Source organism: Nelumbo nucifera, chromosome 1 (assembly GCF_055504915.1).
Source record: "Nelumbo nucifera cultivar China Antique chromosome 1, China Antique-T2T, whole genome shotgun sequence".
Taxonomy (NCBI): domain Eukaryota; kingdom Viridiplantae; phylum Streptophyta; class Magnoliopsida; order Proteales; family Nelumbonaceae; genus Nelumbo; species Nelumbo nucifera.
In genome coordinates, this window is record NC_142649.1 from 214,499,545 (window position 1) to 214,524,033 (window position 24,489).

A 24,489-nucleotide genomic window follows, 5' to 3' on the forward strand; every position below is an offset into this window, starting at 1 on the left:
ATGTTTGGTGGCTCCACATCTTTGTCACATTGTTGATCTCTACGGCATTTACGTTGGAAAACATGAAAGGGAGCAAGGTTCGGAATAGAAGGAAGAGAGACTTGACGGATGCATGACCTGACTCCCTTTCTTTGAGCAATAGGAATATCAAGGTCATCCACAACCAAAATGGGTGTAGGGGTATCAACATGTGCACTAGGGCCCAATTCATTTGGACTTACCTCCTAGGAGTATGAAGGTGTCGATTGCTCAATGTTTGGTGGCTCCACATCTTTGTCACATTGTTGATCTCTACGGCATTTACGTTGGAAAACATGAAAGGGAGCAAGGTTCGGAATAGAAGGAAGAGAGACTTGACGGATGCATGACCTGACTCCCTTTCTTTGAGCAATAGGAATATCAAGGTCATCCACAACCAAAATGGGTGTAGGGGTATCAACATGTGCACTAGGGCCCAATTCATTTGGACTTACCTCCTAGGAGTATGAAGGTGTCGATTGCTCAATGTTTGGTGGCTCCACATCTTTGTCACATTGTTGATCTCTACGGCATTTACGTTGGAAAACATGAAAGGGAGCAAGGTTCGGAATAGAAGAGAGACTTGACGGACCCGGACCTGCTTCTCCTCTTCCACGCTACTCTCCCCCTGAGGAGAAGCAGGGAAGAATAATTCAAACTCAAAGAAGGAAACATCCATAGAGGCAAATTCAAAGCACCGGTAACCCTTTTGAGATGAAGGATACCCCAGAAAGATACATGGAATAGACCGAGGGTCTAACTTACTACAAGACGGAGACAAATCATGGACAAAAGCACGACAACCAAACTCTCTCATGGGAATGGAAAATAAAGGAGACTGGGGGAACAACAATTGATGAGGGGCCATGTAGTTCAACACTCTAGAGGGCATGCGATTGATGACATAAGCAGCTGCAAGTATAGCATCCATCCAAAATTTTTTTGGTACATTCATGTGTAACATCATCCCTCATGCTACCTCAAGGAGGTGTCTGTTCTTTCTTTTTGCAACACCATTTTGTTGTGGTGTTCGTGCACATAAGCTCCTGTGAATAGATCCATGAGAGGCAAAGAACTCATTGAGCTCACCATGGAAATATTCCTTTGCATTATCGGATTGAATGATCTAGATTTCAACATGAAACTGTGTAAACACCATCCTCTGGAAGTCTTTCATAATCTTTGAAACTTCGTCTCTGCTACACATGGGAAATACCCATGTATAGCGGGAGAAATCATCAATCAATGCGATAAAGTACTTATACCCGCCCTTAGAGGTAGTAGGCCCTCATACATCAGAGTACACAATAAGGAAAAGAAAACTTGATCTTTAATTACTTGAATGAAATGTTGTTCTACATTGTTTACTCAACTGACAAGTTTGACACTAGAAATCTGTCACTGAACATGACTTAAATAAAAAAGAAAACAAAGACTTCACTATTTCAAATGAAACATGACCCAATCGACTATGCCACAAAAAAACTAACTCTTATTTGATTGAGTATATGACTCTGAGGATGACACCGAGAGACCAGCCTTGTTGTCAAGAATGTAGAGACCATCCACTAAGCTTTCTCTACCAATCGTCTTCCTAGAAGTTAGATCCTAAAAAACACATGAACTAGGAAAAAAGTTTACATTACAGTTTAAAGATCTTGCGATACTACTAATGGAAAGCAAATTGATAGGCAGTTGAGGAACATGTAACACATTATTCAGGTTAAGGCCATGAGGAAGGGATATTGATCCCTAGCCTGCAATAGAGGAAAATAATCCATCTGCAAGCCTCACTTTATCCCTTCCTGACAAAAGGCTAAATCTAAAAAAGATTTGGCTTACCGGTCATGTGGTTAAAAGCCCTTGAGTCAATGATCCAAGGGGAATCAGTGGTAATGGTGACATGGAAGGCAGAGGCCACATTACATGATGTAGACGCAAATAAAGTAGGAGTACCAGTAACTGAACTGTTCATCCGTCGCAAAGCCCTACCATATGACTCCAAGTGATTTCAAAAGGAATTTATGATATCTTCCTTGGGGTCAGAACTAGTGAAGTGGTCCCAAGTAGTACTAGTAGTCTGAGTATCTTGGGTTGCCACATTTGCTGCATTATGTGTTGTATTTGGCTTGTTCTAACCCTACACTTTACCCTGTTCTTGATTCTTCACAGCCCACTTTGGCCTCCCATGGATCTCCCAACATGTGTCACGTGTATGTCTAAAACGCCAACAATGGGTACAAAACAACTTTTCCTTATCATCAACCTTCTTGGAGTCACTTTTCTTTTCCATATCGTTACCACCCATTGTAGCCAACGCCACCTGTTGCTCTCCCTCAGTTGTAACCATCACACTTCTCCTACTTTCCTTAGATTGGACTAGGGCATACACCTTTTGAACTGAAGGCAACTCTTTACTACCTAAAATCTGGACTCTAAGAGGTTCATATACGGGGTTTAGCCCCAACAAGAAGGCAGAAACCTGTTGCTGAGAAAGTAGCATCTTATAGGCCTTAACATCATCATCATGTTTCCATTCTATAGCCTAATAGTGGTCCAACTCCTTCCATACTGAAGTAAGGGTTGAGTAATAAGCTGACAAACTACGGTTCCCCTGCTTACAGGTTGAGGATTCAGCTTGTAATTGGTAAATCTTGGCATAATGTCTTTGCTTAGAATAAGTGGTTTTAGCATGTTCCCATATTTCATTAGCAGTACCTGCCCACATAAAGTTCTTCTTCACATCAGATTCCATAGATGCGAGAAGCCAAGACATCACCATATTGTTCTATTGGTTCCACCTATCATATTCAGCAGTCCCATTCTTGGGTTATTTCACCCTTCCATTTACGTAACCAGCTTTTCCCCTTGCTGTTCTATTACATACAGTTTTACACCCCTAGCCCACTCCAGGTAGTTCAGGCCATTTAGCCATTTAAAGGGGTAATTAGCATATGAAACATCATGTTTTCATCTCCCATACCAGTTGATCCATGGGTTGATGTAACCCCGGATGAGACAGAGTCATCATTTGCCATTGAGAGCAACACAAACTACAAGCCAAGAAACTGATCTACAGATGCACACGACCAATCCCCACTGAACTAGTACCTTTCACAGTCTCAGTCCAGGCACTAAACATAAAACCAAACACCACTGAAATGCACAGCAGCAACTAAACAGTCCAGGAACAATCACACACCCCTATACAGCACCTGTTCAAAGGTGCAAATCCAAAGAAAAAAGCCTTCACAGCATGGCCAAAGAGAGAACAGGGTCTTCACAGTATCAGTTGTCTCTTACTAGGGTTACCTTGGTGCTACGACCAAGGAAGAACCCAGAAGAAACAGGAACAGGTTGTTCTACACAGTCCGATTAGGGTTTCTTGCCTTCGCTATCCAAGAAATCAGAAAACTGGGTGGATTAATGTGATTCTGAAGAGAACAAAGGACTCCCATCGCCTAGAACCTTGCTCTGATACCATATTTTCTTTCTTGGAAAGAGAGAAAAGAAAGAAAAGAGAGGGGAGGGGAGAAGAGGAGAGAGAGAGAAAATAGTTTGGGAGTCAAAAAGTGTTGCTGGCGGCGCCCAGCTTGTTATTTATAATGATATAACATAATAATAAATGGGAGATTACATTTATACCCCTGGCGGCACACCCTAATAATAAACTAATTAAAAGAAGAAAAGAACAAGCTGACAGCATCCTAGGCTGACACAGAACACTAACAGCAAAGATAAAATAATAACACTAACAACAGTGAACAAAGTATTCACTTATGTTAGTGGACTGGGTGATGCAGAACAGAAAAGCACTTTAAAAAGAAAGAGATCTAGGAATCACTCCAAGAAGGTTTAGACCTCACACCCAAACCTTGGAAGCATCACACATCCACAAAAAGAAATAAACTTCTATATTTTTTTCACTGTCCTGGAAACAACCAATACACCCATATTTACAACCTAAAATAGCAGCTGGTTGTTTCTAATTAGGAATCCTACTCTCAGTTGGCTTAGGAGTACTAATTTAAACTGAAAATAGTGGCTTCTTACAACTATATCACCAAAATATCCTTGCTGTAAAACACTCACCTAACATATTCCTATATCTTAAACTTGATTACTAACTCAAAACACCCAGAATTTATTATAGCTCCCAGTTAGAATCTGAGCCATAATTGTGCCAAATAAGAACCAAAGCATTGGAATCTCTGGGAACTTTTTCCTCCTATAAGTTTTGATGTTTTCTGTATGATCTCTATCACTGGAACTTACTTTGCTCCTCCAAAGGCTGTTGGTAGTTTGGTTTGGAAGGCTGAAGCTGGTGAACAAGGCTTTCCCTAGGTGCTGTAAAAAATCTAGTACAATTGGGAAGTAAGGGTAGTTTGGTAATTGCACTTAGAAAAGAATTTTCCAATAAAATTCATTGTGTAGGTGCCCATACACTCAGTGTCTCTCAAACTGTTCACAGGTCTCTCCTCTCTTTCTTGTCTTCTTAATCTAACAGATAACATGGAATTAGTACAACAACATCTGTCAACACTCCCCCTCAAGTTGGGGCATAGATATCAATCATGCCCAACTTGTCACAAAGATCATGATGTCTAGAATGGTGTAGCCCTTTTGTAAAGATGTCTACAAGTTGGTTCTCAAAACTAACATAGGGAGTACATACTTCGCCTGTGATGACTTTCTCTCTGATAAAATGCTTGTCAACTTCGATGTGCTCTGTTCTATCATGTAGCACTGGGTCAGTAGCAATGTTTATAGCTGCTTTGTTATCACAGAATAGAATCATAGGCTTGTCCACTAGGAAACCCAACTCACTCAACAGATTCTTTATCCACATACTTTCAGCTACTCCGTGAGACATTGCATGATATTCAGCTTCAGCACTGGATCTAGCCACAACATTTTGCTTTTTACTCCTCCATGTAACAAGGTTCCCTCCTATAAAGGTGCAGTAGCCACTAGTAGACTTTCTGTCACTTTGAGATCCAGCCCAATCTGCATCTGTATAAACTTAAACTTTCAAATGTGCCTTTGAAATAATAAGACAGCACCAGGAAACTTTTTTAGATATCGGAGGATTCTTTCTGCCGCTTCAAGATGAGTGGACCTAGGTGCATGCATGAACTGACTGAGGACACCAACAGCATAAGCAATGTCTGGGCGAGTCATAGAAAGATATAACAATCTCCCTACAAGCCTTTGAAACTGTTTCACATCCTTGAGAGGTTCACCTTGGCTGTCACCTAATTTATGGTTGGGGTCAATGGGAGAGTCAACTGGCTTCACTCCCATCTTTCCAATGTCCTGAAGGAAATCTAGGACATATTTCCTTTGGGAAATGAAGATACCCATTTTTAATCAGGCAACTTCAATTCCAAGGAAGTATCTGGAAGGTCCTAGATCCTTCACTTCAAACTGAGTGACAAGGAAACCCTTCAACCTCTGGATTTCATCCTTCCAGTCACCAGTAACAATTATGTCATCCACGTATATTATTAAAGTAGCCATTTTACCTTCTCTTTTCACAAACAGTGTGTGATTTGATTGACATTGCTTGTATCCTTTCTGCTGAACCGCAACATGGAATTTGTTGAACCAAGCTCTTGGTGATTGTTTCAGCCCGTATAAAGACTTCTTCAACTTGCACACTTTCTGTTCATTGCCTTGAGCCAGGAAACCAGGGGGTTGAATCATGTAAACTTCCTCTTCAAGATCACCATTCAAGAATGCATTCTTGATGTCAAGCTGATGTAGATCCCAATCCAGATTAGCAGCAAGAGAGAATAGAACTCTAATGGAGTTCATCTTGGCAACAGGGGCAAAAGTTTCTGCATAATCAACTCCGTACACTTGAGTAAACCCCTTTGCCACTAAGCAAGCTTTATACCTCTCCACCGTTCCATCAGCCCTATGCTTGACAGTGAACACCCATTTACATCCAACCGGATCCTTTCCCTTAGGAAGATCTACAAGTTCCCATGTGCCATTTTTATGAAGGGCATTAATTTCTTCCTTCATGGCATCTGTCCATTCAAGTACTGAAAGAGCTTCTGCCACATTCTTGGGGATAGGGACACTATCAATAGAGGTAAGAAAAGCACGAAATGAGGGTGAAATGTTCTCATAGGAAACAAAGTTGGAAATGGGATGTTTAGTGGTGCACAATCTAACACATTTCCTGTGAAACATAGGAAGGTCAAGGTCATTAGCAGCAGAGGTATCAATTTCAATAGAATCAGGGACATCATTGGGAGTCAAGTTACCTGAGTGGGTATGATCCTCCCCCGAGGAGTTTGATGGCACTGGAGGTACAACTTCTAGATTCTCCACAACTCTTGAATTTGGTTGGCCTTTGCGACGACAAAAGAAGACACGAAAAGGTGGAGGATCAGGAAGAGAAGGGAGTTGAACCAGTTTCTCCTCATGCTTACACTCCCCCTGAGGAGAAACATGAAAGAATGGCTCATCCTCAAAGAAAGAAACATCCACGGAGACATAGAATTTCCGAGAAACAAGATCAAAACAACGATATCCCTTTTGAGTGAAGGAGTAACCAAGGAATATGCAAGGAATAGCACGATAATCCAATTTCCCATGAGTGGGAGACAGATTTTGGACAAAGCACCAACAACTAAAGACACGAGGAGGAATGGGAAGAAGGGGGGCCTTAGGAAAGAGAATCCAAGGAATATGCAAGGAATAGCACGAGAATCCAATTTCCCATGAGTGGGAGACAGATTTTGGACAAAGCACCAACAACTAAAGACACGAGGAGGAATGGGAAAAAGGGGGGCCTTAGGAAAGAGAAGCTAATGTGGGGCTTTGTACTCTTAACCAACGAGAGGGCATACGATTAATGAGGTAGGTAGAACAAAGAACAACCTCAAGCCAAAAACGTCTGGGGACATTCATATGGAGTAGTAAACCCCGAGCCACTACAAGGAGATGTCGGTTCTTCCGTTCAGCCACACCATTTTGTTGTGGTGTTCGGGCACAAGAGCTACAGTGAAGTGAACCACGTGAAGCAAAGAACTCCGTGAGATCATTATGAAAAAACTCTTTCGCATTGTCTAATTGAAAATTTTAGATTTCAGTCTGAAATTGAGTGAAGACCATCCGCTGAAAATCTTGGATAATTTTTGGTACTTCCTTCCTAGTTCGCATAGGATATACCCAAGTATATCTAGAATAATCATCAATAAGGGTAATAAAATACTTGTAACCACTCTCAGATGGTAAAGTAACAGGGCCCCATACATCAGAATGAACAATGTGAAAAGGAAATTCAGATTTACTATTTTTTTGAAGAAAATGAGTTCTACAATGTTTACTTAACTGACACGTTTGACAAGACTGACTCATAGACTCTGTAACATAAAGACCAGCCTTATTCTCCAGCATGTAAAGTCCATCAACCATACGTCCCCTACCAATTGTCCTCCCCAAGGCCAGATCCTGAATCACACAATGAGAAGGTGTGATTTTGGAACATGTAGGACATCAGAGAGGGTAAGGCCAAGGGGAAAAGAGATGGTTCCTTGACCAGCTATGGAAGTGTATGATCCATTAGCTAGTCTCGCTTTGTCTCTTCTAGAAAGAAGGTGATAGGTTTGAAAGTAAGAGGACGTACCAGTCATGTGTTTTGACGCTCCATAATCAATGACCCATGGAGAGTCAAGGGTGTGAGAAGCAACATGGAAAGCTGCGGCAGAGTTACCTGACGTAGATGCAAATGAGGTTGAGGGAGGAGCATCCATCTGACGAATTGCTCTACCATAGAGCTCTAAATGGTCACGGAATGAATTCATAATATCCTCCCTTGGGTCAGATCCAGAGAGATGTGTCTGAGTCACAGTAGGGATGGAGGGCTGATTCTCCCGAGTAGCCATGTTGGTCATGTTGTAATTCTTTGTACCTTGTTATTCGGACCTTTTATTCACATCTGAACCTTGCTTCTTATTCAGATCTTGAGCCCATTTTGGTTTCCCATGAAGATCCCAATAGGTATCTCTTGTGTGTCGGGGTTTCTGGCAATGAGTGCACCACAATTTGTCCTTATCTTCTATTTTTTTCTGGAGATCTTTCCTGGAAGAAGATCCCACACTAGTAGAGACACCCCCTTTTGCTGCCAATACAACTGCATCCCCACCAGGGTTGTTCATCAAATTCCTTCTGCTCTCTTCAGATTGTACAAGAGCATAAACTTCCTGAACTGATGGAAGATCCTTAGAACTGAGAATATGGACTCTGATAGATAGGGTTGTTCATAAGAAGGCCCAACCCGACCAAACCGACCAACCCGGACCAATGCAACCCGAGTCAAACGGGTTTTCATCAGCACGGGTCGGTTTTGGGTTGTGCAAATTCCTAAACCGATGATTCGAGTCAGTTTCGGTTTTGTGTGAAAACCGAAACCGACCCAAACCGAACCAACTTAGTTCCTAGTTCAAACACGAAGTTCCAAAGCACATTAGGCCACCTAGTTTTTGAATGGTTGCAAGAAACTTTGGATTAGTGAATAGTGATTAATGAACAACTTTTGTGATTAACTTTTTTAAATTTTATCATAGGAGATGGCTGAAATGATGTTCAATTTATGACTGTTTTTAAAATTAGCAAGATTTTATCACAGGGATGAACTTAGAACCGAAACCGACCCAAATCGACCCAACCCGACTCAAACCGACCAGGTCGGTTTTTCTTAACACTGGGTCGGTTTCAATTTCTATGTCAGATAACCCGACCAGGTTGGGTCGGTTGGAAAAACCGCAATAAACCGACCCAACCCGACCCGTGAACAGCCCTACTAATAGATTCATACATAGGATTCAGACCATGTAAGAAGGCAAACACTCTTTGCTGGGAGACAAGTTTCTTGTACAATTTTGCATCCTCGTCACACTTCCAATCCACATTCTAGTAATGGTCCAACTCCTTCCAGACAGAAGTCAAGTCAGAGTAATATACTGATAAACACCTCTCCCCCTGTCTACAAGTAGACGATTCTGCCTACAGTTGATAGATCTTGGCATAGTGTCGCAATTCTGAATATGTAGAATTTGCTTGTTCCCAGATCTCATTTGTAGTTTCAGCCCACATGAAATTCTTCCTTATTTGAGGTTGCATGGAGACTAAGAGCCAAGACATAACCATACTATTCTCTTGATTCCATCTATCATATTCAGCACTCCCAGAGTGTGGTTCTTTAATTCTCCCATTAATATAGCCTATCTTCCCCCTTGCAGTGATGTATAATTTGATCCCTCTTGACCACTCTAGGTAATTTAAACCATCAAGAGGGACAACAGACATAGGAAAGAATAGGTCACCACCCCCACTCATTCCATTCAGCATTGAAGAAACTCCAGATGTGGCTGAATCTTCACCACTCATGATTTCAGGTTTAAAAAACAGCACCCAAAGAAGGAGCACTGCCTCACAGAGTTGTTACAGAAGGCACCAAGCACTTCCTGACCTTCAGTCCACTAGAAAGACTGCTGTTGCAGCACACAAACAGGTCCTTATGACCTACAGTTTCACAGGGATCCAAGAACAAACACTGTTGTTGTAGCACGTAAACAGGTTTGTATGACCTACGGTTTTACAGGGATCCGAAAAGACAAACACTGCTGTTACAGCACATAAACAGGTCTGTATGACCTACGGATTTACAGAGATCATACGACCCCACAACAGAATGGAAGGAGCAAGGTGAAGTTCACCACTAATCGACAGACCTAGTGTTAGACAGTTTTTGTATGCCCTTAGCTTCAATCAGTTCTGATGTACTTTTGATATTTAATGTAAATAAATAAAGCACATGTTTGATTCATGTTGTGTGGTATGCTTCTGTGTAAGACCCTAAAACTGGACACTTAATGAGACTTGTGTTAGTTTTAAATGTTCACAGCCGTTGGATAAGTCTGGGGAGATTTATCCTACCAAGGCTGACACTGGTGTGCTGCCAACTGTTGGGGTGGCTTGTCTCAGCCGCCAGAGTGAGACCCAACGCACACGCAATGTAGGATTACTTGAACCCTTGAACCGAACTAGATTTCCAGTGTTGCCCTGGACCTTGGAGATTGATGGGCAAAACTGGAAAGTTACACCTGACCCCTAGACCCGATTATGGTACTGCACTAGGTGTCGGATCGGAATGTCTTTGATATGCCAATCAATGAGATCCTTAGCGGGGGTCAAAACCTGGGTATGTTGGGTCAGTCTGAGAATTCATCTGAGTGGGTGATCATGGTGACGGGATCAGCCCCTTTGTCGGACAAGGGTAATGATCGGGGATGCACCCTCTCTGATGGAAACCAAACTGCCGGCAGTTGATTTCAATCGTTGGAATTTTTTTTGCAAAATTTATATATATATATGATATATAGATATATATGGTTTCAAAATGTTTGCAAATGGTTTTAATTCACGGGATCCATGTAAGTAGAGAGTGCAGCACTGTTCCTTGCAGTCGAGGGAGAGGTCCTCTCTTGTCGGGCAGTGCTTGATCATTATGGGCTGAGAGGTTAAGTGTAAGGCCATTTGGGATAATACCTGATGGGCTAATCTTGCATCTGCCCACAGTCCCTGGGCTTTTATAAGATGGCTTGGCCCAGGGACCACTTAGTGTAAGTGTTGGGCTCATAGGGTCCATGTGATGGGCTCAAGGGGTTCACTGGGCTTTCTAGTGAATTCGGCTAGGCCTTGTAACAAAGGCTGGGCCGAACCCATGTGGCTGGTGTGTAGATCAATGCTTGGGTCCCATGCCATACAAAAAAGCCCAACTGGGCAGTAGTTTGGAAAACTATTGAGCACTTGATTCATATTGGGCCTAAAGCCCATTTCGATCTGGGCTGATTTGATCAGACACTTAAGGGGGCGGATCTGAGATTAGGTTAAGCCCAAAAGCTGATCTAATCTGCAGATAAGATTAAGAAGAGTCCTAATCCAAATACAGATTTGGATAAGGGCAACTCCTGATATGATTAGGAGGTTTTCTTAATCATTAAGTTAGAGGAGAAAAAACCCTAATTCGAATTACAAGAATTCAAACCCAAGGGATTTTGCAGAAAACACACCTGCATTCTGAAGATTAGATCTCAGAAACCCTAGAGGAGAAAAGCAGTTCGCCACTTTCTTCTCTAGTTTTCTCCTCCATCAGTCGTCGCCTACCACCACCAGTTCGATTTCTCTGAGAGGGAAAGATCAAGAAAGAGTTCTTGATATCAGTCTTTGCTGAAAGGCTGATTCAGTTCGGTGTTCATTGTTTCCCGAGGATTCTTGTGAAGGATTCAGTGCGTAGGACGCACTCTGTTAGTTCTGTTCCACAATTGCTGTGTCATCTTCAGCAGGAGCAGATCTTGGTGTCTTCTTTGGGCGTGAACACCAACTTTGGGAGATATTACTTCTCTGGATCAGGTATAATCCCTCACTTGTCTTTCGGTTCAAATCTGGTTTGGTTTGGTTCAAGTAGGATCCTTGAATTTTGATTCTAAAATCAGGGAATGTGATTCCCAATTGAAAAGAAGGTAGGAAATTTTTTGAAATTCGCCCTCCCATTCCGCAACAGTTTTGGCGTCCATACGATGGATCCCACCATTCCTTTCACCTGGAATAGTGCCAACTTCAGGGCAGCTAAACAGCCAATGAGAGCAAAGTAAAAGAAAGAGCTACTTCAGTCCATCAACAGGGTAGCCGAACAGTAGTAACACAAAAAGGAACACTTCAGTCGAATACTAGGGCATCAATAGTCCATCAATGGGTGCAAAGTAACAAAAAAATAAAAAAAAAAACTTCAGTCGATAACCAGGGCACCCGAACCACAGATGAACAGTAGATAATACCTTCTTGAACATCAGATGATAGCCTCTCTATAAACCAGAACTTTCTCTACGCTGGAAGATGAAAAGTCAGGCAGACTTCTTTGAACATCAAATAGAAAACTCTCTATAAACCAAAACTTTTTTCTACGCCAGAAGATGAAAAGTCAGGCAGGCTTCTACTCGCTTAAGGTCGAACAGCAGATGGATACAGCTGGGAGATAAAGAGACTGACTGCTCGACTTTGGAAGATGAACAAATCAGATTTGCTCGACATCACCCTTCAAGCCTGAACGACTTGCTCTGATACCATGTTGAACAAGAGAAGAGAAAGAGAAGAGAGGCGAGAGGACTGAGAGCCCAAAAGAATGCTGCATGCGTGTGTAGTATGTTATTATTTATACTAGGATGGTCGTACAACATAAAAAATGAAGAAATTACAAAAGTACCCTTGCGGTACTATACATTTGTGTACAACATCTGTCAACAGCCTTGAAATCCACTAACTTAAGGCCCATTTAAAACCAGTTAAACGGGTCAGGAGACTCAGGACTGACCATGTCTTTGAAAGAAGGCTAATTGGACGGAGATAGGGCTCCAGGGCTGGATGGCTTCCCTATTCTTTTCTTCCAAAAGTGTTGGGAAATTGTAAAGTCGGATCTCATAGAGTTTTTCAGAGACTTCCATTCATCTACCATTGTTAACAAGGGCCTTAACTCTACCTTTCTCTGCCTCATCCCTAAGAAAGAGGGAGTTTTGGAAGTTAAAGACTTTAGACCTATAAGTTTGGTTGGGAGCATATACAAAATTTTGGCGAAGGTTCTAGCCAACAGACTTAAAGAAGTCCTTGAAGATCTAATTTTCCCAAATCAGTTTGCTTTTGTAAAAGGAAGACAAATTGTGGACAGCATTCTTATTGCAAATGAGTGTGTGGATGACAGAAAATCCTCTGGGATCCCGGGGGGTCCTTGTGAAATTTGATCTTGAGAAGGCATACGACAAAGTGGATTGGGACTGCATTCTTCATTGCTTAAGGCTAAGAGGTTATGGGAGAAACTGGATCAGGTGGATTAAAGATTGTATTGGCTCTCCTTGGTTTTCAATATTGATAAATGGTGAAACGAAAGGTTATTTCAAGGCTAGCAGGGGTCTGAGACAAGGTTGCCCTCTTTCCCCATTACTTTTCACTTTGTTGATGGATATATTTAATTATCTCTTTGACAAGTCAATTCTTCTCAACTTGGTGAAAGGTTTTGAAGTGGGTAGGAATAAACTTCACATCTCTCACTTACAGTTCGCCGACAACATAATCCTATTCTTGGATGCCTCCATAACCAACATCACAAACACTAAAATTGTAATCAAATATTTCGAGATTCTCACTGGTCTGAGAGTTAATTTCTGCAATAGTATTGTGGCTATCAACTCAGTGGAAGAGGAACATCTAGAAAATTTCAAATCTTTATTGGGGTGCAAAGTGGAGAATCTCCCCATTACCTCCCTTAGGATGCCTCTTGGAGGGAATCTAAAATCCCTCAACTTTTGTAGTCCTATGATGGAGAAATGCGAGAAGAAACTATCGACTTGGAAAGTGTTATCTCTCCAAAGGGGGTAGGCTTACTCTCTTAAAGGCCTCCTTATCAAATCTGCCGGTCTACTTTTTCTCTGTCTTCCAGATTCCGACCAAAGTCAGAAATCAGATTGAGAAGCTTCAAAGGAATTTTCTTTGGGAAGGTGGTGGAGAAAAGAGAAACCATTTAGTCAGCTGGAAACAAGTATACAGACCAAAAGAGGAAGGCAGTTTGGGTATTGGATAGCTTAAAGAGAAAATTTCTTCTCTCCTAGGCAAATGGCTCTGTAGATTTCCGAAAGAACCTAATGCTCTTTGGACTGCTGCCATCTCAAGTAAATATGGACGAAATACAAACGGGTGGGATTGCAATCTCCATTTGAACAGGATAAAGGCCACCAATCCTTGGAAAGGTATATGTTTCATTCATACTTCTTTCTTTCCTTTTATAAGGTATAAGGTGGGAAATGGTTCTATAATTAAATTCTAGAAAGATCTTTGGTGGGGGGAATCTACCCTAGAAGCCTCTTTCCCTAGGCTGTTTAACCTCACCAAGAAGCCTCTATTTCTGCTTGCCTCCCAAACCAGTCTGCCGAAAATTCTTTAAACCTCCACCTCAGAAGACCCCCAAGGGACTCGGAGATTTCTAATTTAATAGCCTTAATCCAAACCCTCAAAGATGCCTATATATCCCCCTCTCATTCTGACATCCGAATATGGACCCTTCACCCAAATGGCAAATTCTCTTCTAAGTCTATGTTCAGGGCTTTGACTGCTAAAGATTAGCATCCCTCTTTTCCTTACAAGAAAATTTGGTGGAGCCACATCCCCTCAAGAATTTGCTTCTTTGTATGGGTAGCCTGTCTCAAGAAAGTTAATACTTGTGATCTCCTACAGAAAAAACTTTTGGGAAGATGCTCCATTTCTCCTTATGTTTGTATTTTATGTCTCAGCAAGGATGAATCTGCAGATCACATTCTTCTTCATTGCAGCTTTACTCAAAGGATATGGTCCCACTTCTTGAATATGGCAGTGTACAGCTGGGCTTTTCCAAAACACATTATGGACAACTTGAATCAATGACAAGGAACAGGGCTTAGCAAAAGGAGTAAAGTCTTTTGGCAATCAGTGCCTCATTCAATGTGGAGCGTTTGGGAAGAAAGAAACATCCGTATCTTTGACAATAAAAGCAGAACCTTGGAGGAGTTAATCTCAGATATTACCTATCTTTGCATCCTTTGGTCGGTGAATTCAGCTCTGTATAAAGGACTTTCAGTAAATGTCTCAATGATATAATCAGAGATATTCACCCCTTTCTGTTTCTGCCTCATCCCCAGCAAACTCCCTTGAGGCATCCCGTATCCATCAGTGAAGGTGTGATAACCCTTAATTTTGACGGTTGTGCCTTAGGCAATCCAGGCCTTGCAGGTATTGGTGGTACAGTAAGGGACAAAAGGGGCAATATATGCTGGACTTTTAGTGGTCCAATCGGTTGGGCCGACTCCACATAGGCTGAAGTGATGGCTGCTCTCACCGGAATCAGGATAATAAAGAATTTGGGAATTCAGAATTTGATCATTGCAGGTGATTCAGCAAATACGATAAAATGGTTAAGAGACAAAAAAGGGGGCCCTTGAAGACTGTATCACTATCTGACTGAAGCTTGGGATTCTTTGGATGGTTTGAATGTTAACTTAGTTTGGATTCCTAGGGAACACAATCATACTGCAGATGGCCTAGCTAAATTTGGTGTGTATTTGGAGCATCTGTATAGCAACAAGCTTCCTCCTTGGTAACTTGTAGGGGTTCCCCCCCTGCTTTGTATTCTCTTACTGTTGGCATTTATATTCTCTTCATTTAGTCTGGTTCTAAGATTCTTCTCCCAGTAAATGATCATGAGAAGACGAATCTAAATTTACATCAATTGCTAAATGAGAATTCAGATGGACGCAGAGCAAATTTAACTCATTGCATTGAGCTGGCATCAATCCATGCTCCTGAAAATACATTACATTGAAGTTCAAATCTAAAAGATTTTGCCCACAAAATTTCAGATCCCCCCTTTATTTACTTTTCTCAATTCTGTGAAGGGTTAACTCAACAAGCACCATAATTTATTTGCCAATCTGGATCGATCTTCTATAGTTTGGTTTTGGACTTCCATATGTTAATGAGAGTCAAGTTTTGCACTTGATGCTAATATACCATGCCCAAGTGACTCCATAACAGTTCTCAAATGCACCCAAGGCCTAATTTATTTGCATTGTCTTCTCTTTGGTTCTTTTTGAAAATTTGAAAGAAAATAAAGGGTAAAAGAGTCACAAGGTATGTTTAAATCCATTTTAAAACCTCAGGGTATGTTTAAGTCAATTTCTGAAACCTCAGGACATGCTTAAGTCTTTAACCCTTAAAATTAATATCTGATTTAACTTCTTTTAACTTCTGTATCAATCCAGGATCAATTATGAAGTTAAATTGGAATTTGCAATTCAAAAAAAATCATAAAATTCTATTTTCTTTTGATTTTCTGCAATATCAATGCTTCAAACAGTTGTAACATGGAGAAAGAGGAAAGACGTATTAACAGCATCCACAACAAACCTTTCAGAGGTACACCCCCATTCTGATGGAGAATGGTTAAGCACTACAGCAGGCATTAGTGGTCCACTCTGTGTTTGGCGACTTTTGCCTGTCTGACTTTTAGAATGGGAATGCAGCAGGTCCTTTTGAGGGACTGACTTTATTGATTCACTTCTTAATTCCTCTATTTCATTCACTTTTTTAGTTGGATGATCAGATCCAAGCAAATTACTTTCTGAAATTTCTCTTTTTGTGTTCAAGCATTGAGGTTGTGATAATTCAGCATTAGTTGTACTTCCTCTGCAATAAAAGTATGTTGGAATGTTATTGGTTTATTTGTCATAAAACTGAATTATAGTTATTTAGGACAAACAAATTTAGGTTAGAAAAGGAATACCTGCAATAAATCTCATTTGTAGAAATTGGTTTCCCCAAACATCTAGAAGCAGAGGCATCCTGCCAATAATAACCAAGTTTAGTATAACCTTATTTGATATAAAAACTAACTATTACAGCCATCACAAAACCAATGCTCATTGTAGAAGTTCCAAGTATAGTTTCAAAATGTAAGGAAGCAAAGATACCTTATCATCAACAAACAACCTCATGCTTTCATCATCTTCCTTCATTCCTGGAATATCATCATCATCCTGAACCTACCAGAATGATAGGAGAAATCTAGTCCAGATTTTTCTAATTAAAACAATGCCTATTCACAGTTTTACATTTGACAAAAATATGACACACCAGTTCTGCTTGGGCCTTCAAATCCTCAACATCAAAGTTCCATGCACTAACACCTCGTTTGTACTCATTCTGACAGAAAAAACATATGGAACACCACCCAAGAAAAGGTTGTAAGATGAAGCACCCATAAATGTAACAGTCAAATAATGAAACTAGGAAATATAAAAAGGAATGACAAAATTAAAATTGAGTATATTCAAGAGAACAAGAGAATGAGTGACACTATCACAGAGTTGATTAAGATGGTTTTCTGAAGAACGAGAGAATGAGTAACTTGGTACAAGTCAAAGATTCTAAAAGGACAAGGGAAGGCCAAAAACTGCCCCACTATTGAAGGTACTCTGCCAGTAAATTTTCCACTGGAACTTCCCCACATATCTGCAATATATGGAGATGTCAACAATTGGAAACCAAAGGTGGAAGATAATAAGGAAGTTGTGATATGTAACCAAAAGCAAGGAAATTTTGGAGATGCATTGCCAAAAAATGATAAATCTGAATTATCAGGATGAATTCCAGGACTGGAATCTTTTTGTATTATAGAGGTTGTATGTCACCCTTCTCCACTGGTTGGATAAGACCTATCTCTTATTTCATAAATAATATCTTCTTGATCATTGCTAATGATAAAAAATAGAGATTTCTTGAATGTTCATAAACCTATTACCCTTGAAGGTAGGCTATATTGGGGATATTTTGGAGAAACTGCTAAGATATTGAACCATGAATGTATAATCATAAAAGAATACAACTAATTTCTCCCAATTAGTTATTTTTTTATGCCAATAAAGCAAAGTTTCCCATTTAATACAAATGGAAACACAAGTTAGGCTCAGTTTCTATTTTACATCGTTTGACACATAAGAGAAAGCAAAATGTCAAAAGAATCATTTCCATAACTATGACCAAGTATTTCTAACCTGTGATAATGCTTCTTGTTCTGCTGAAGGCATCCTTTTGAGAACTAGTTGTGCTGCATCCTTAAGCTGCAAGAACACGAGGTCATTATACCAAAACTCCAACCATACAAGAAGAAAGACCATTGCAGCACACTGGTTAGGTGGCCAACCTGAAGAGCTTTTACACGGTCCCAAAGCGGAGGCAAGTTAGTCAATACAATCTTCACAGAAAGTTCTGGAGGCTTTGCATGCTTGAAAAAAGAATGTTTTAGTAATTTCTCTGCTGTAGGTCTCTTTCTTTGATCTTTCACCAAGCACATGGCAACCATTTCTTTGAAAGACTGATCACAACAGGAAATCTTCTAATTAGAATATTATTCAGTTCTCAAATGAAAGCACAAGTCATATGGAGGTGTATCAGGGAAGCTTTGCTTTGGATGGTGTGCGAGGAGAGATGCTAGAATATTCTGTTGGGATATGTAGAGATGTAGCAAAGAACCCTTAGTTGGTACTTTGTATGCTTTTTATATGCAGTTATATGAAACCCATCTTTCTTTTTATTGTTTCAGGCTGCTGTTTTGGTTTTTAACTGTCATAGTCAACAGGGGTATTTTTGTCATTGTACCTTCTTTTATTGAATCATATATAAATAGCAATGGGGGGCAGCAGAACCTAATTATTCTGCTCTCTCTTCCTTTCATTTTTTTCTTCTCTTCTCCTTCTCTTTCTTTTCTATTTTTCTGAATAGGTTTTGTACTAAACATAAGACTGCTATAGCAACCTTTTCAAGTTGGTATTAGAGCAGGTTTAGGTTTAGGTATGTATGCTTAACCCAGCTGGCTACATGAGACTCTATTAGGGCTTGAGTTTCAGACCTTTTTCGCTTGATTCTTGGAGGTCAGTGGAGATCAGTGCACTGTTCAAGCAGTTTTCTGAATTCTGTTTTTGCCCAATGACCAGGAAGGATCAGAGATACTTGTTCAGTTGGGGTTTAGTGGTTAAACCTCAGTTTGAAGGTGGCACTAAATGTTTTCTGGGTGGCTTTCTGTTTGTTTTAGAGATCGACAGCAAGAGGAGGACCAACAGAAGCTTCTGGAAGTAGTGGTTGGAGTTTTCTTGTGTTCTCCAAATTATCTCTAGGGTTTTTCCTTGTTGGAATAGCCAGTTTTGAGTGACAGTAAATTGTGTACGGCTTGGCTGCTGTATATTTTTTTGAAAATCCTTTTCTATCAGAAAGAAGTCGGGCTGTGATACCTTGCTTAAATGCTTAGTTCAGCATGAAGAATGTTGGAAATGAGTTCAAATCCATTAGGGAAGGACTTGTAGGGGCTGGTAGCGTGACAGACAGCAACCCTTTCCAGATTATGACCATTAAGTTTGATGGAACAAACTATCTGGAGTGGGCTCAATCAGCTATGATGGCCATTGGTAGTTGGGTGGTTGAAGGAGCCTAACACTGTAATATGAACTTATGGGGATGCTATCAAAGGTTCAAGTGGCTGACAACAAATAAGGATACAAGGATTTAATGGGAAAGGAGATCAGCAAATGGGATGGAAGATTCTTTAGCTAAACAAGGGGTGAATAGAGACAATTTGTACTGGGCACAATTGTAATATGTATTAAGCATTTAAGGCTGCATTTCGCACCTCTGTTTGGTAAGTGATGATTGAAATTTTCTCTGTTTTTAATTAATTAATGAATTCTGTGCATGCACAACATATGCTCGAAGTAAACCAACTTATACAGCATACAATAGACTAAGTTTCATGACCTATATTCTCATCATTACCATGCATATGGATGAGGCAAGTATTGGACAGATGAAAAACTTGCAAGTGAAGGATACATTTGACAATCAATCCTAAACAGCCAAAAAGGCTACTGATACCTTTGAGAACCTTTTATCTCGGTCATAATCAAGTCCAGGAGGGGCATTCTGGATGGTCATGAGGAGAACCTTGGCAAAAGAATAGGAAAAATTAGTCAGATGTTTAAGTACTTTATGTGAAAGCTTCCCAAGTACAATATTGTAATATGTAATTCAAAATCTGAATAATGACTGTTTCTACCTTCAATGGAGGGAATTTTGAAAAAGGAGCATGGCCATGAGCCAATTCCAGAGCCGTAATCCCAAATGACCAGATGTCAGCTCTGTAGAATGCTTATACAATAATAATTATTTCTAGAAGAATAGAAAATAAACCTTCAAAAGTAAAGATTTTTGCTTGGTGGAAACACAAGCAAAATTTTGGTAGTATAAAAACAATAAGCACATTTTGGCACACATTATGATTTTGGAAATATCAAAAACTATATCAAGAATGTAATGTTTCACAATGATAATTATTTCTAAATTGTTGTCAGATAAAAAATTTGGCTTGATTAGCTAGGGCTTTCTACAGGCACTAGGCATCTAAATCACAACTCTAAATTCTATAGACATGCTATTTGTTCTGTAGATGATATGATACTCACTTGAAATCATATCCACATCCTGGCTGCAACACCTCTGGAGCCATCCTGCACAATAAAAGATCAATTGAAACAAAACCAGGTAAATAATAATCCCTCTATTTCTGGGTCCTGGAACCATAATATTTGGTTTTAAAACCATAAACCCATGTCAAAGACCAAGTCATGGTTTCATGTTCTGTTTTGTGTTCCAAAAACAAATGGGACACAAAACCAACCACCAATCTTTTTTTTATCAGCATCAACATCAAATTTTATTACTTAGATAAAGAGAAATGTACAAATCAAAGGCAGCCTCAGCTACCACCAAGAAAATACAAAGACAATTTAATATTCAGTCTTACAACTGAGCCCAGAAACACACTGCCCTGTTCACCCCTTGCTTTGCCGACCTATTCAGTCTAGTTGATCAGCTAGACCATTTGCCGACCTAGGAGTCCATTGAATTATCAGCTGCATATCCCTTGAGAACCTCTTGAATTGTTGGATTTTGTTTCTAAAATACCAAGGAGCCTTCTCATTCTGTTTTAGCCAACTTATTACTATTTTGGAGTCACCTTCAACTATTAGCTTTCTTACCCCCATCTCCACAGTTTTCTGCATCCCGTAAATCACTGCATTCAGTTCTGCTGTTACAGAATCACACAATCCAATGGGGCCTGAGTACATGCCCATGATCACTCCGCTTTCATTTATTAAAACCCCTCCAATTCCAGACGGACCCAGATTCCCAAACCAACCACCAATCAAACAGCCTAAACATAATTAAAATTTCATATTGTCCCTCTTTTGTGTAAAATATGAAAATTCATCTTCTTCTGACCAATACAAAGGCCTTAACTTGTATGGGATGTCACAAGGGCCTGGGGTGAGGCAGCAGATTTGATTTTCTGTATTGTTCATTTCTAATGATATAGCTTCCTACCATTAGTGTCCCCTGGTGGACAGGGGTTTCACATTCAATCCATCAATAAATTTGTCATTGTTATTCATAAAAAAACAAATGATGAATTTGGTAATGCTAAATCCAAATTCCCCTTTTTTATGCTTTTAACTTTGTTGCATCTATTCAAGATTATCAAGCATGAAGCTAACCTATTCAGTGAAATCTATAAAAAGAGATTTGGGATAATAAATGGGTCAGTTATTAACAACAGATCCAATACCACTGCTTTTGCTACCTTCATATTCCTCCTAAATCATAATTTTACTACAGTTCTTGTTTCTATATTATAATCTACCTTTTAACAAATGAAGAGTGACTTAATTGACTGTTGGTTAAGATGGAAAACATGATCTGAATTTAATTCTTTAGTAAATTGTGGTTCAGTATGTAATTTTCTGCTCGGCTATTTTACAATTGTCAAACCAGAAAAATAAACACCATGGAAACCATTTTGAAGTTCATTTTTGTTCCTAGTATAAATGAAGTGTAAACATGCCACTGCACCTTTGTTTTCCTGCTATCATGACCCATCATAAATTAGACTAGAAAGAATAAGAATTGTGTAGAGAAAATGAGAAGAAATTATTTGAAAACAGATTATTGTTAAGTAAAAGGTGATAACTCACCAGCAAGGAGTTCCTATAAAAGTATTTCTTGAGCGTTGCCTATCACCGTTGTCAAACATGCATGCTGAAACACCAAAATCACCAAGCTTCACCACCCCATTACTATCAAGAAGGATATTTCCAGCCTGGAAAGATAAATGTTACTAAACCAACTAGTCTTCAATCTTTATAAAATACATTGTCCAGAAAAATATTCAGCTATTGAAGATGGTATGTAACTTGAAGTTTGACCTCACCTTGACATCACGATGAATATGTCCATGTCGATGGAGGTACTCCAAAGCCTTCAGAGTTTCTTTAAGAATAGAACCAATTACAGACTCTTCAAATCCATCTGGATATGCTATCTTCATAAGGTGCAAGCAAGAACCTTCAGCCATGAATGGCATGACCACCCAGAGATTCCGATCAACAACAAATGAACAATATGCCCTTGTTATATTTGGATGATCTATTAAACTCATTGTTTGGGCCTCCTTACGTATATTATCCTACAACACGCAAAGACAAAAGAGTCATCATTGAGCATGAACATAACCACCTGTTTTACTCAAATTTTCAATTCTGACTTTTGACATACTTATCTGTCTTTTGATGGATAACTGTCAATTCATTTTATTGCTTAAAAAAGATATCATAGTACGATAATTTTATAATGTTGCTCCCCCAGGAGGTGGCTAGCCTCAGCTAATCACCTCTCAAATATCAGTTACAGCTCTCCTTGAGGTACTTGACCCCAGTACAATTGATCCCTTAATGCCCCCTTAAGATATTTTCTATGAGCAATATCTAAATGTCCCTAGTGGAATTGTCAATTGGTGGAGCTGACCCAGCATGGGGATTAGGGTATGAGTGTGGAAGGGGTATGTATGTTTTTTGGTCTCAAAATTCCCCAAGTGACTCCAAAATAACCAGTTCTAACCAGACAAAATTCGGGATTAGGGTACGAGTGTGGAAGGGGTATGTATGCTTATGTGTGTGTGTGTAGATATATGTGTGTATCATAAACTTGTATGTACATACATACATAAACTTGGCCCATGGTCATCCCTACTAATTAAGGGCACCTTTTTTATTTTATCACTTAATATAAAAGTTAATGAAAGAGGGGCTTGAGATCAGTGACGAACTCTGACAACCCCATTCTCCCTCACCCCTTTCTCTTTTCTTTTCTTCTCTTATCCTCCAACAATTTTTATTTCCATAACTACGCATAACTGCCACCCACAATCTTAGGCAATTGCATGCAACACAATATCCTCACTACAAACACCAACGATTCCCTGATGAAAAACAACAAAAAGAACTCCAAAGATTTTGGCTTCCCAAATTGTGTGGTTTACCAAAATACCCTTGCACTTAGAACACCCAGTCTTGCAATAAGGAACCCTTGAAATTGAATGAAGGAATGCTCAAAGACAAGTATCTTGCAGGAAAAAGTAAATCTTGGAACCTCTCCCACTTTTGATCTTTCGGCAAGTTGGATAACATGAAACAGTTCCCATGCACGGAAAATACAAGGGCAAAAGTTGATCTTATACTCAGTTAGAACATAGATGACACTCTACTTAATAAGCAAAGAAACCATATCTAAATGATGCAAGACTTTTGACAAGTGTTAAGCATTAAATTTTTTTAATTGTCAGTATTGAGAATGCAGCTAACTGATAACAGAATTATAATTGACAGAAATTCACCATAAGTGGAAATGATGGGATTCATGCACTTTATAAAACACAAGGAAACATAATGACTATGCCAGATAATCTGAAAAGGCCTAAATAATAGAACATATGCAAAGAGAAGTCTAAGTGATTAGATACAGTGGATATCTTGGATAACCTATAAAATGGCTATATTAGATCTCGTCCACAATCCTTGTCTGAATCAAAATTGATCAATTTAACCCCCTCCCCCCCCCCCCCCCCACTATAACATCCGCTTCCAGAATCAAGCCTTAGACTTGCCATCTCAAATCTCATTACTTCAAATAAAAGAACACATTCCAGATTAATGACGCACCCATACGAAACTCAAGACAATCAAATCCAATCCCAAACCATGCATCAGAATCGAACCTTTCATATAAGAAGTCCAAAAATTGAACAAAGATACTATTAATCAAGTAAGTATATATACTAGAAAAGTGAGTAAAAGGAAGTGAGGATACTAACCAGATTGATACTGTATCCATCTAGATCCAAACACTTAACAGAGACAACTTCATTACGAGGAAGATAGATAGCCCTATAAACAACAGCACTGGCGCCATTGCCAACCTGTTCGAGGAGCCTGTAATCATCCTTATTAGTAGAATAGCTTTTTCGGTCGTTTCCCATCCTCCCAATGTCCTGACAACCGCCTTCAAGAAGCCGGAACAAAAAGTCGGAGAAGGAGAACTACCCCCAAGTTTTCCTTTTCTTTTTTGATTTATTTTCTCTTTTAGCTTCTGCCGCGAACTCCTCGAGAATCCTTAATTACTTTCTTTCCTTTTTTAATTTATTTTTTTCCCTTTTCCACGTTATATGACTTGTATCTTTCCGTTGACACACCAGGGAAAAGAGTCTCAGAGAGAGAGAGAGGGGGGGTTTTGGCTGGTCGAACGGTCGGGGAGATGACATAGGATGCCGTACTTAGTGGTTGGATGCTTGCCACGTGGAAATAAGACGATCCGGTACTTCTGTACTCACGAGTCACGATTCTCTTTCCTCTTCAGAAAATCTTCGTTTGGCATTAATGTGAGGGCGACCTAGGAGTCTGCTAAGAAACTCGAGTACTGCGAGTCGTGTGCCAATTT

At 39.8% G+C, this 24,489-nt stretch overlaps 1 protein-coding gene across 6 annotated transcripts in view; it reads right to left on the reverse strand.

The window, feature by feature from the left end:
* The window catches only part of LOC104604697 (serine/threonine-protein kinase BLUS1-like), a 69,881-nt gene extending 45,628 nt beyond the window's left edge, over positions 1–24,253 (reverse strand). For 3 of the 6 annotated variants that reach the window (XR_016081056.1, XM_088896156.1, XM_010269168.3), the window contains exons 1-12: positions 23,867–24,248; positions 21,929–22,183; positions 21,693–21,817; positions 20,124–20,168; positions 19,718–19,799; positions 19,537–19,605; positions 17,816–17,986; positions 17,667–17,732; positions 16,747–16,815; positions 16,584–16,655; positions 16,397–16,455; positions 16,021–16,299 (exon numbers count right to left, since the gene is read on the reverse strand). Coding sequence is in view for 3 of the 6 variants with exons in the window: in XM_088896156.1 (XP_088752282.1) it covers positions 16,021–16,299; positions 16,397–16,455; positions 16,584–16,655; positions 16,747–16,815; positions 17,667–17,732; positions 17,816–17,986; positions 19,537–19,605; positions 19,718–19,799; positions 20,124–20,168; positions 21,693–21,817; positions 21,929–22,183; positions 23,867–24,031 (1,457 nt within the window). In the remaining 3 variants the exon portion in view is untranslated. Of the gene's footprint in view, positions 1–16,020; positions 16,300–16,396; positions 16,456–16,583; positions 16,656–16,746; positions 16,816–17,666; positions 17,733–17,815; positions 17,987–19,536; positions 19,606–19,717; positions 19,800–20,123; positions 20,169–21,692; positions 21,818–21,928; positions 22,184–23,866 lie in introns of all 6 variants that reach the window. The other 3 variants (XR_016081057.1, XR_016081055.1, XM_010269169.3) reach the window with 3 other exon arrangements.
* Between the last annotated feature and the right edge of the window lie 236 nt (positions 24,254–24,489).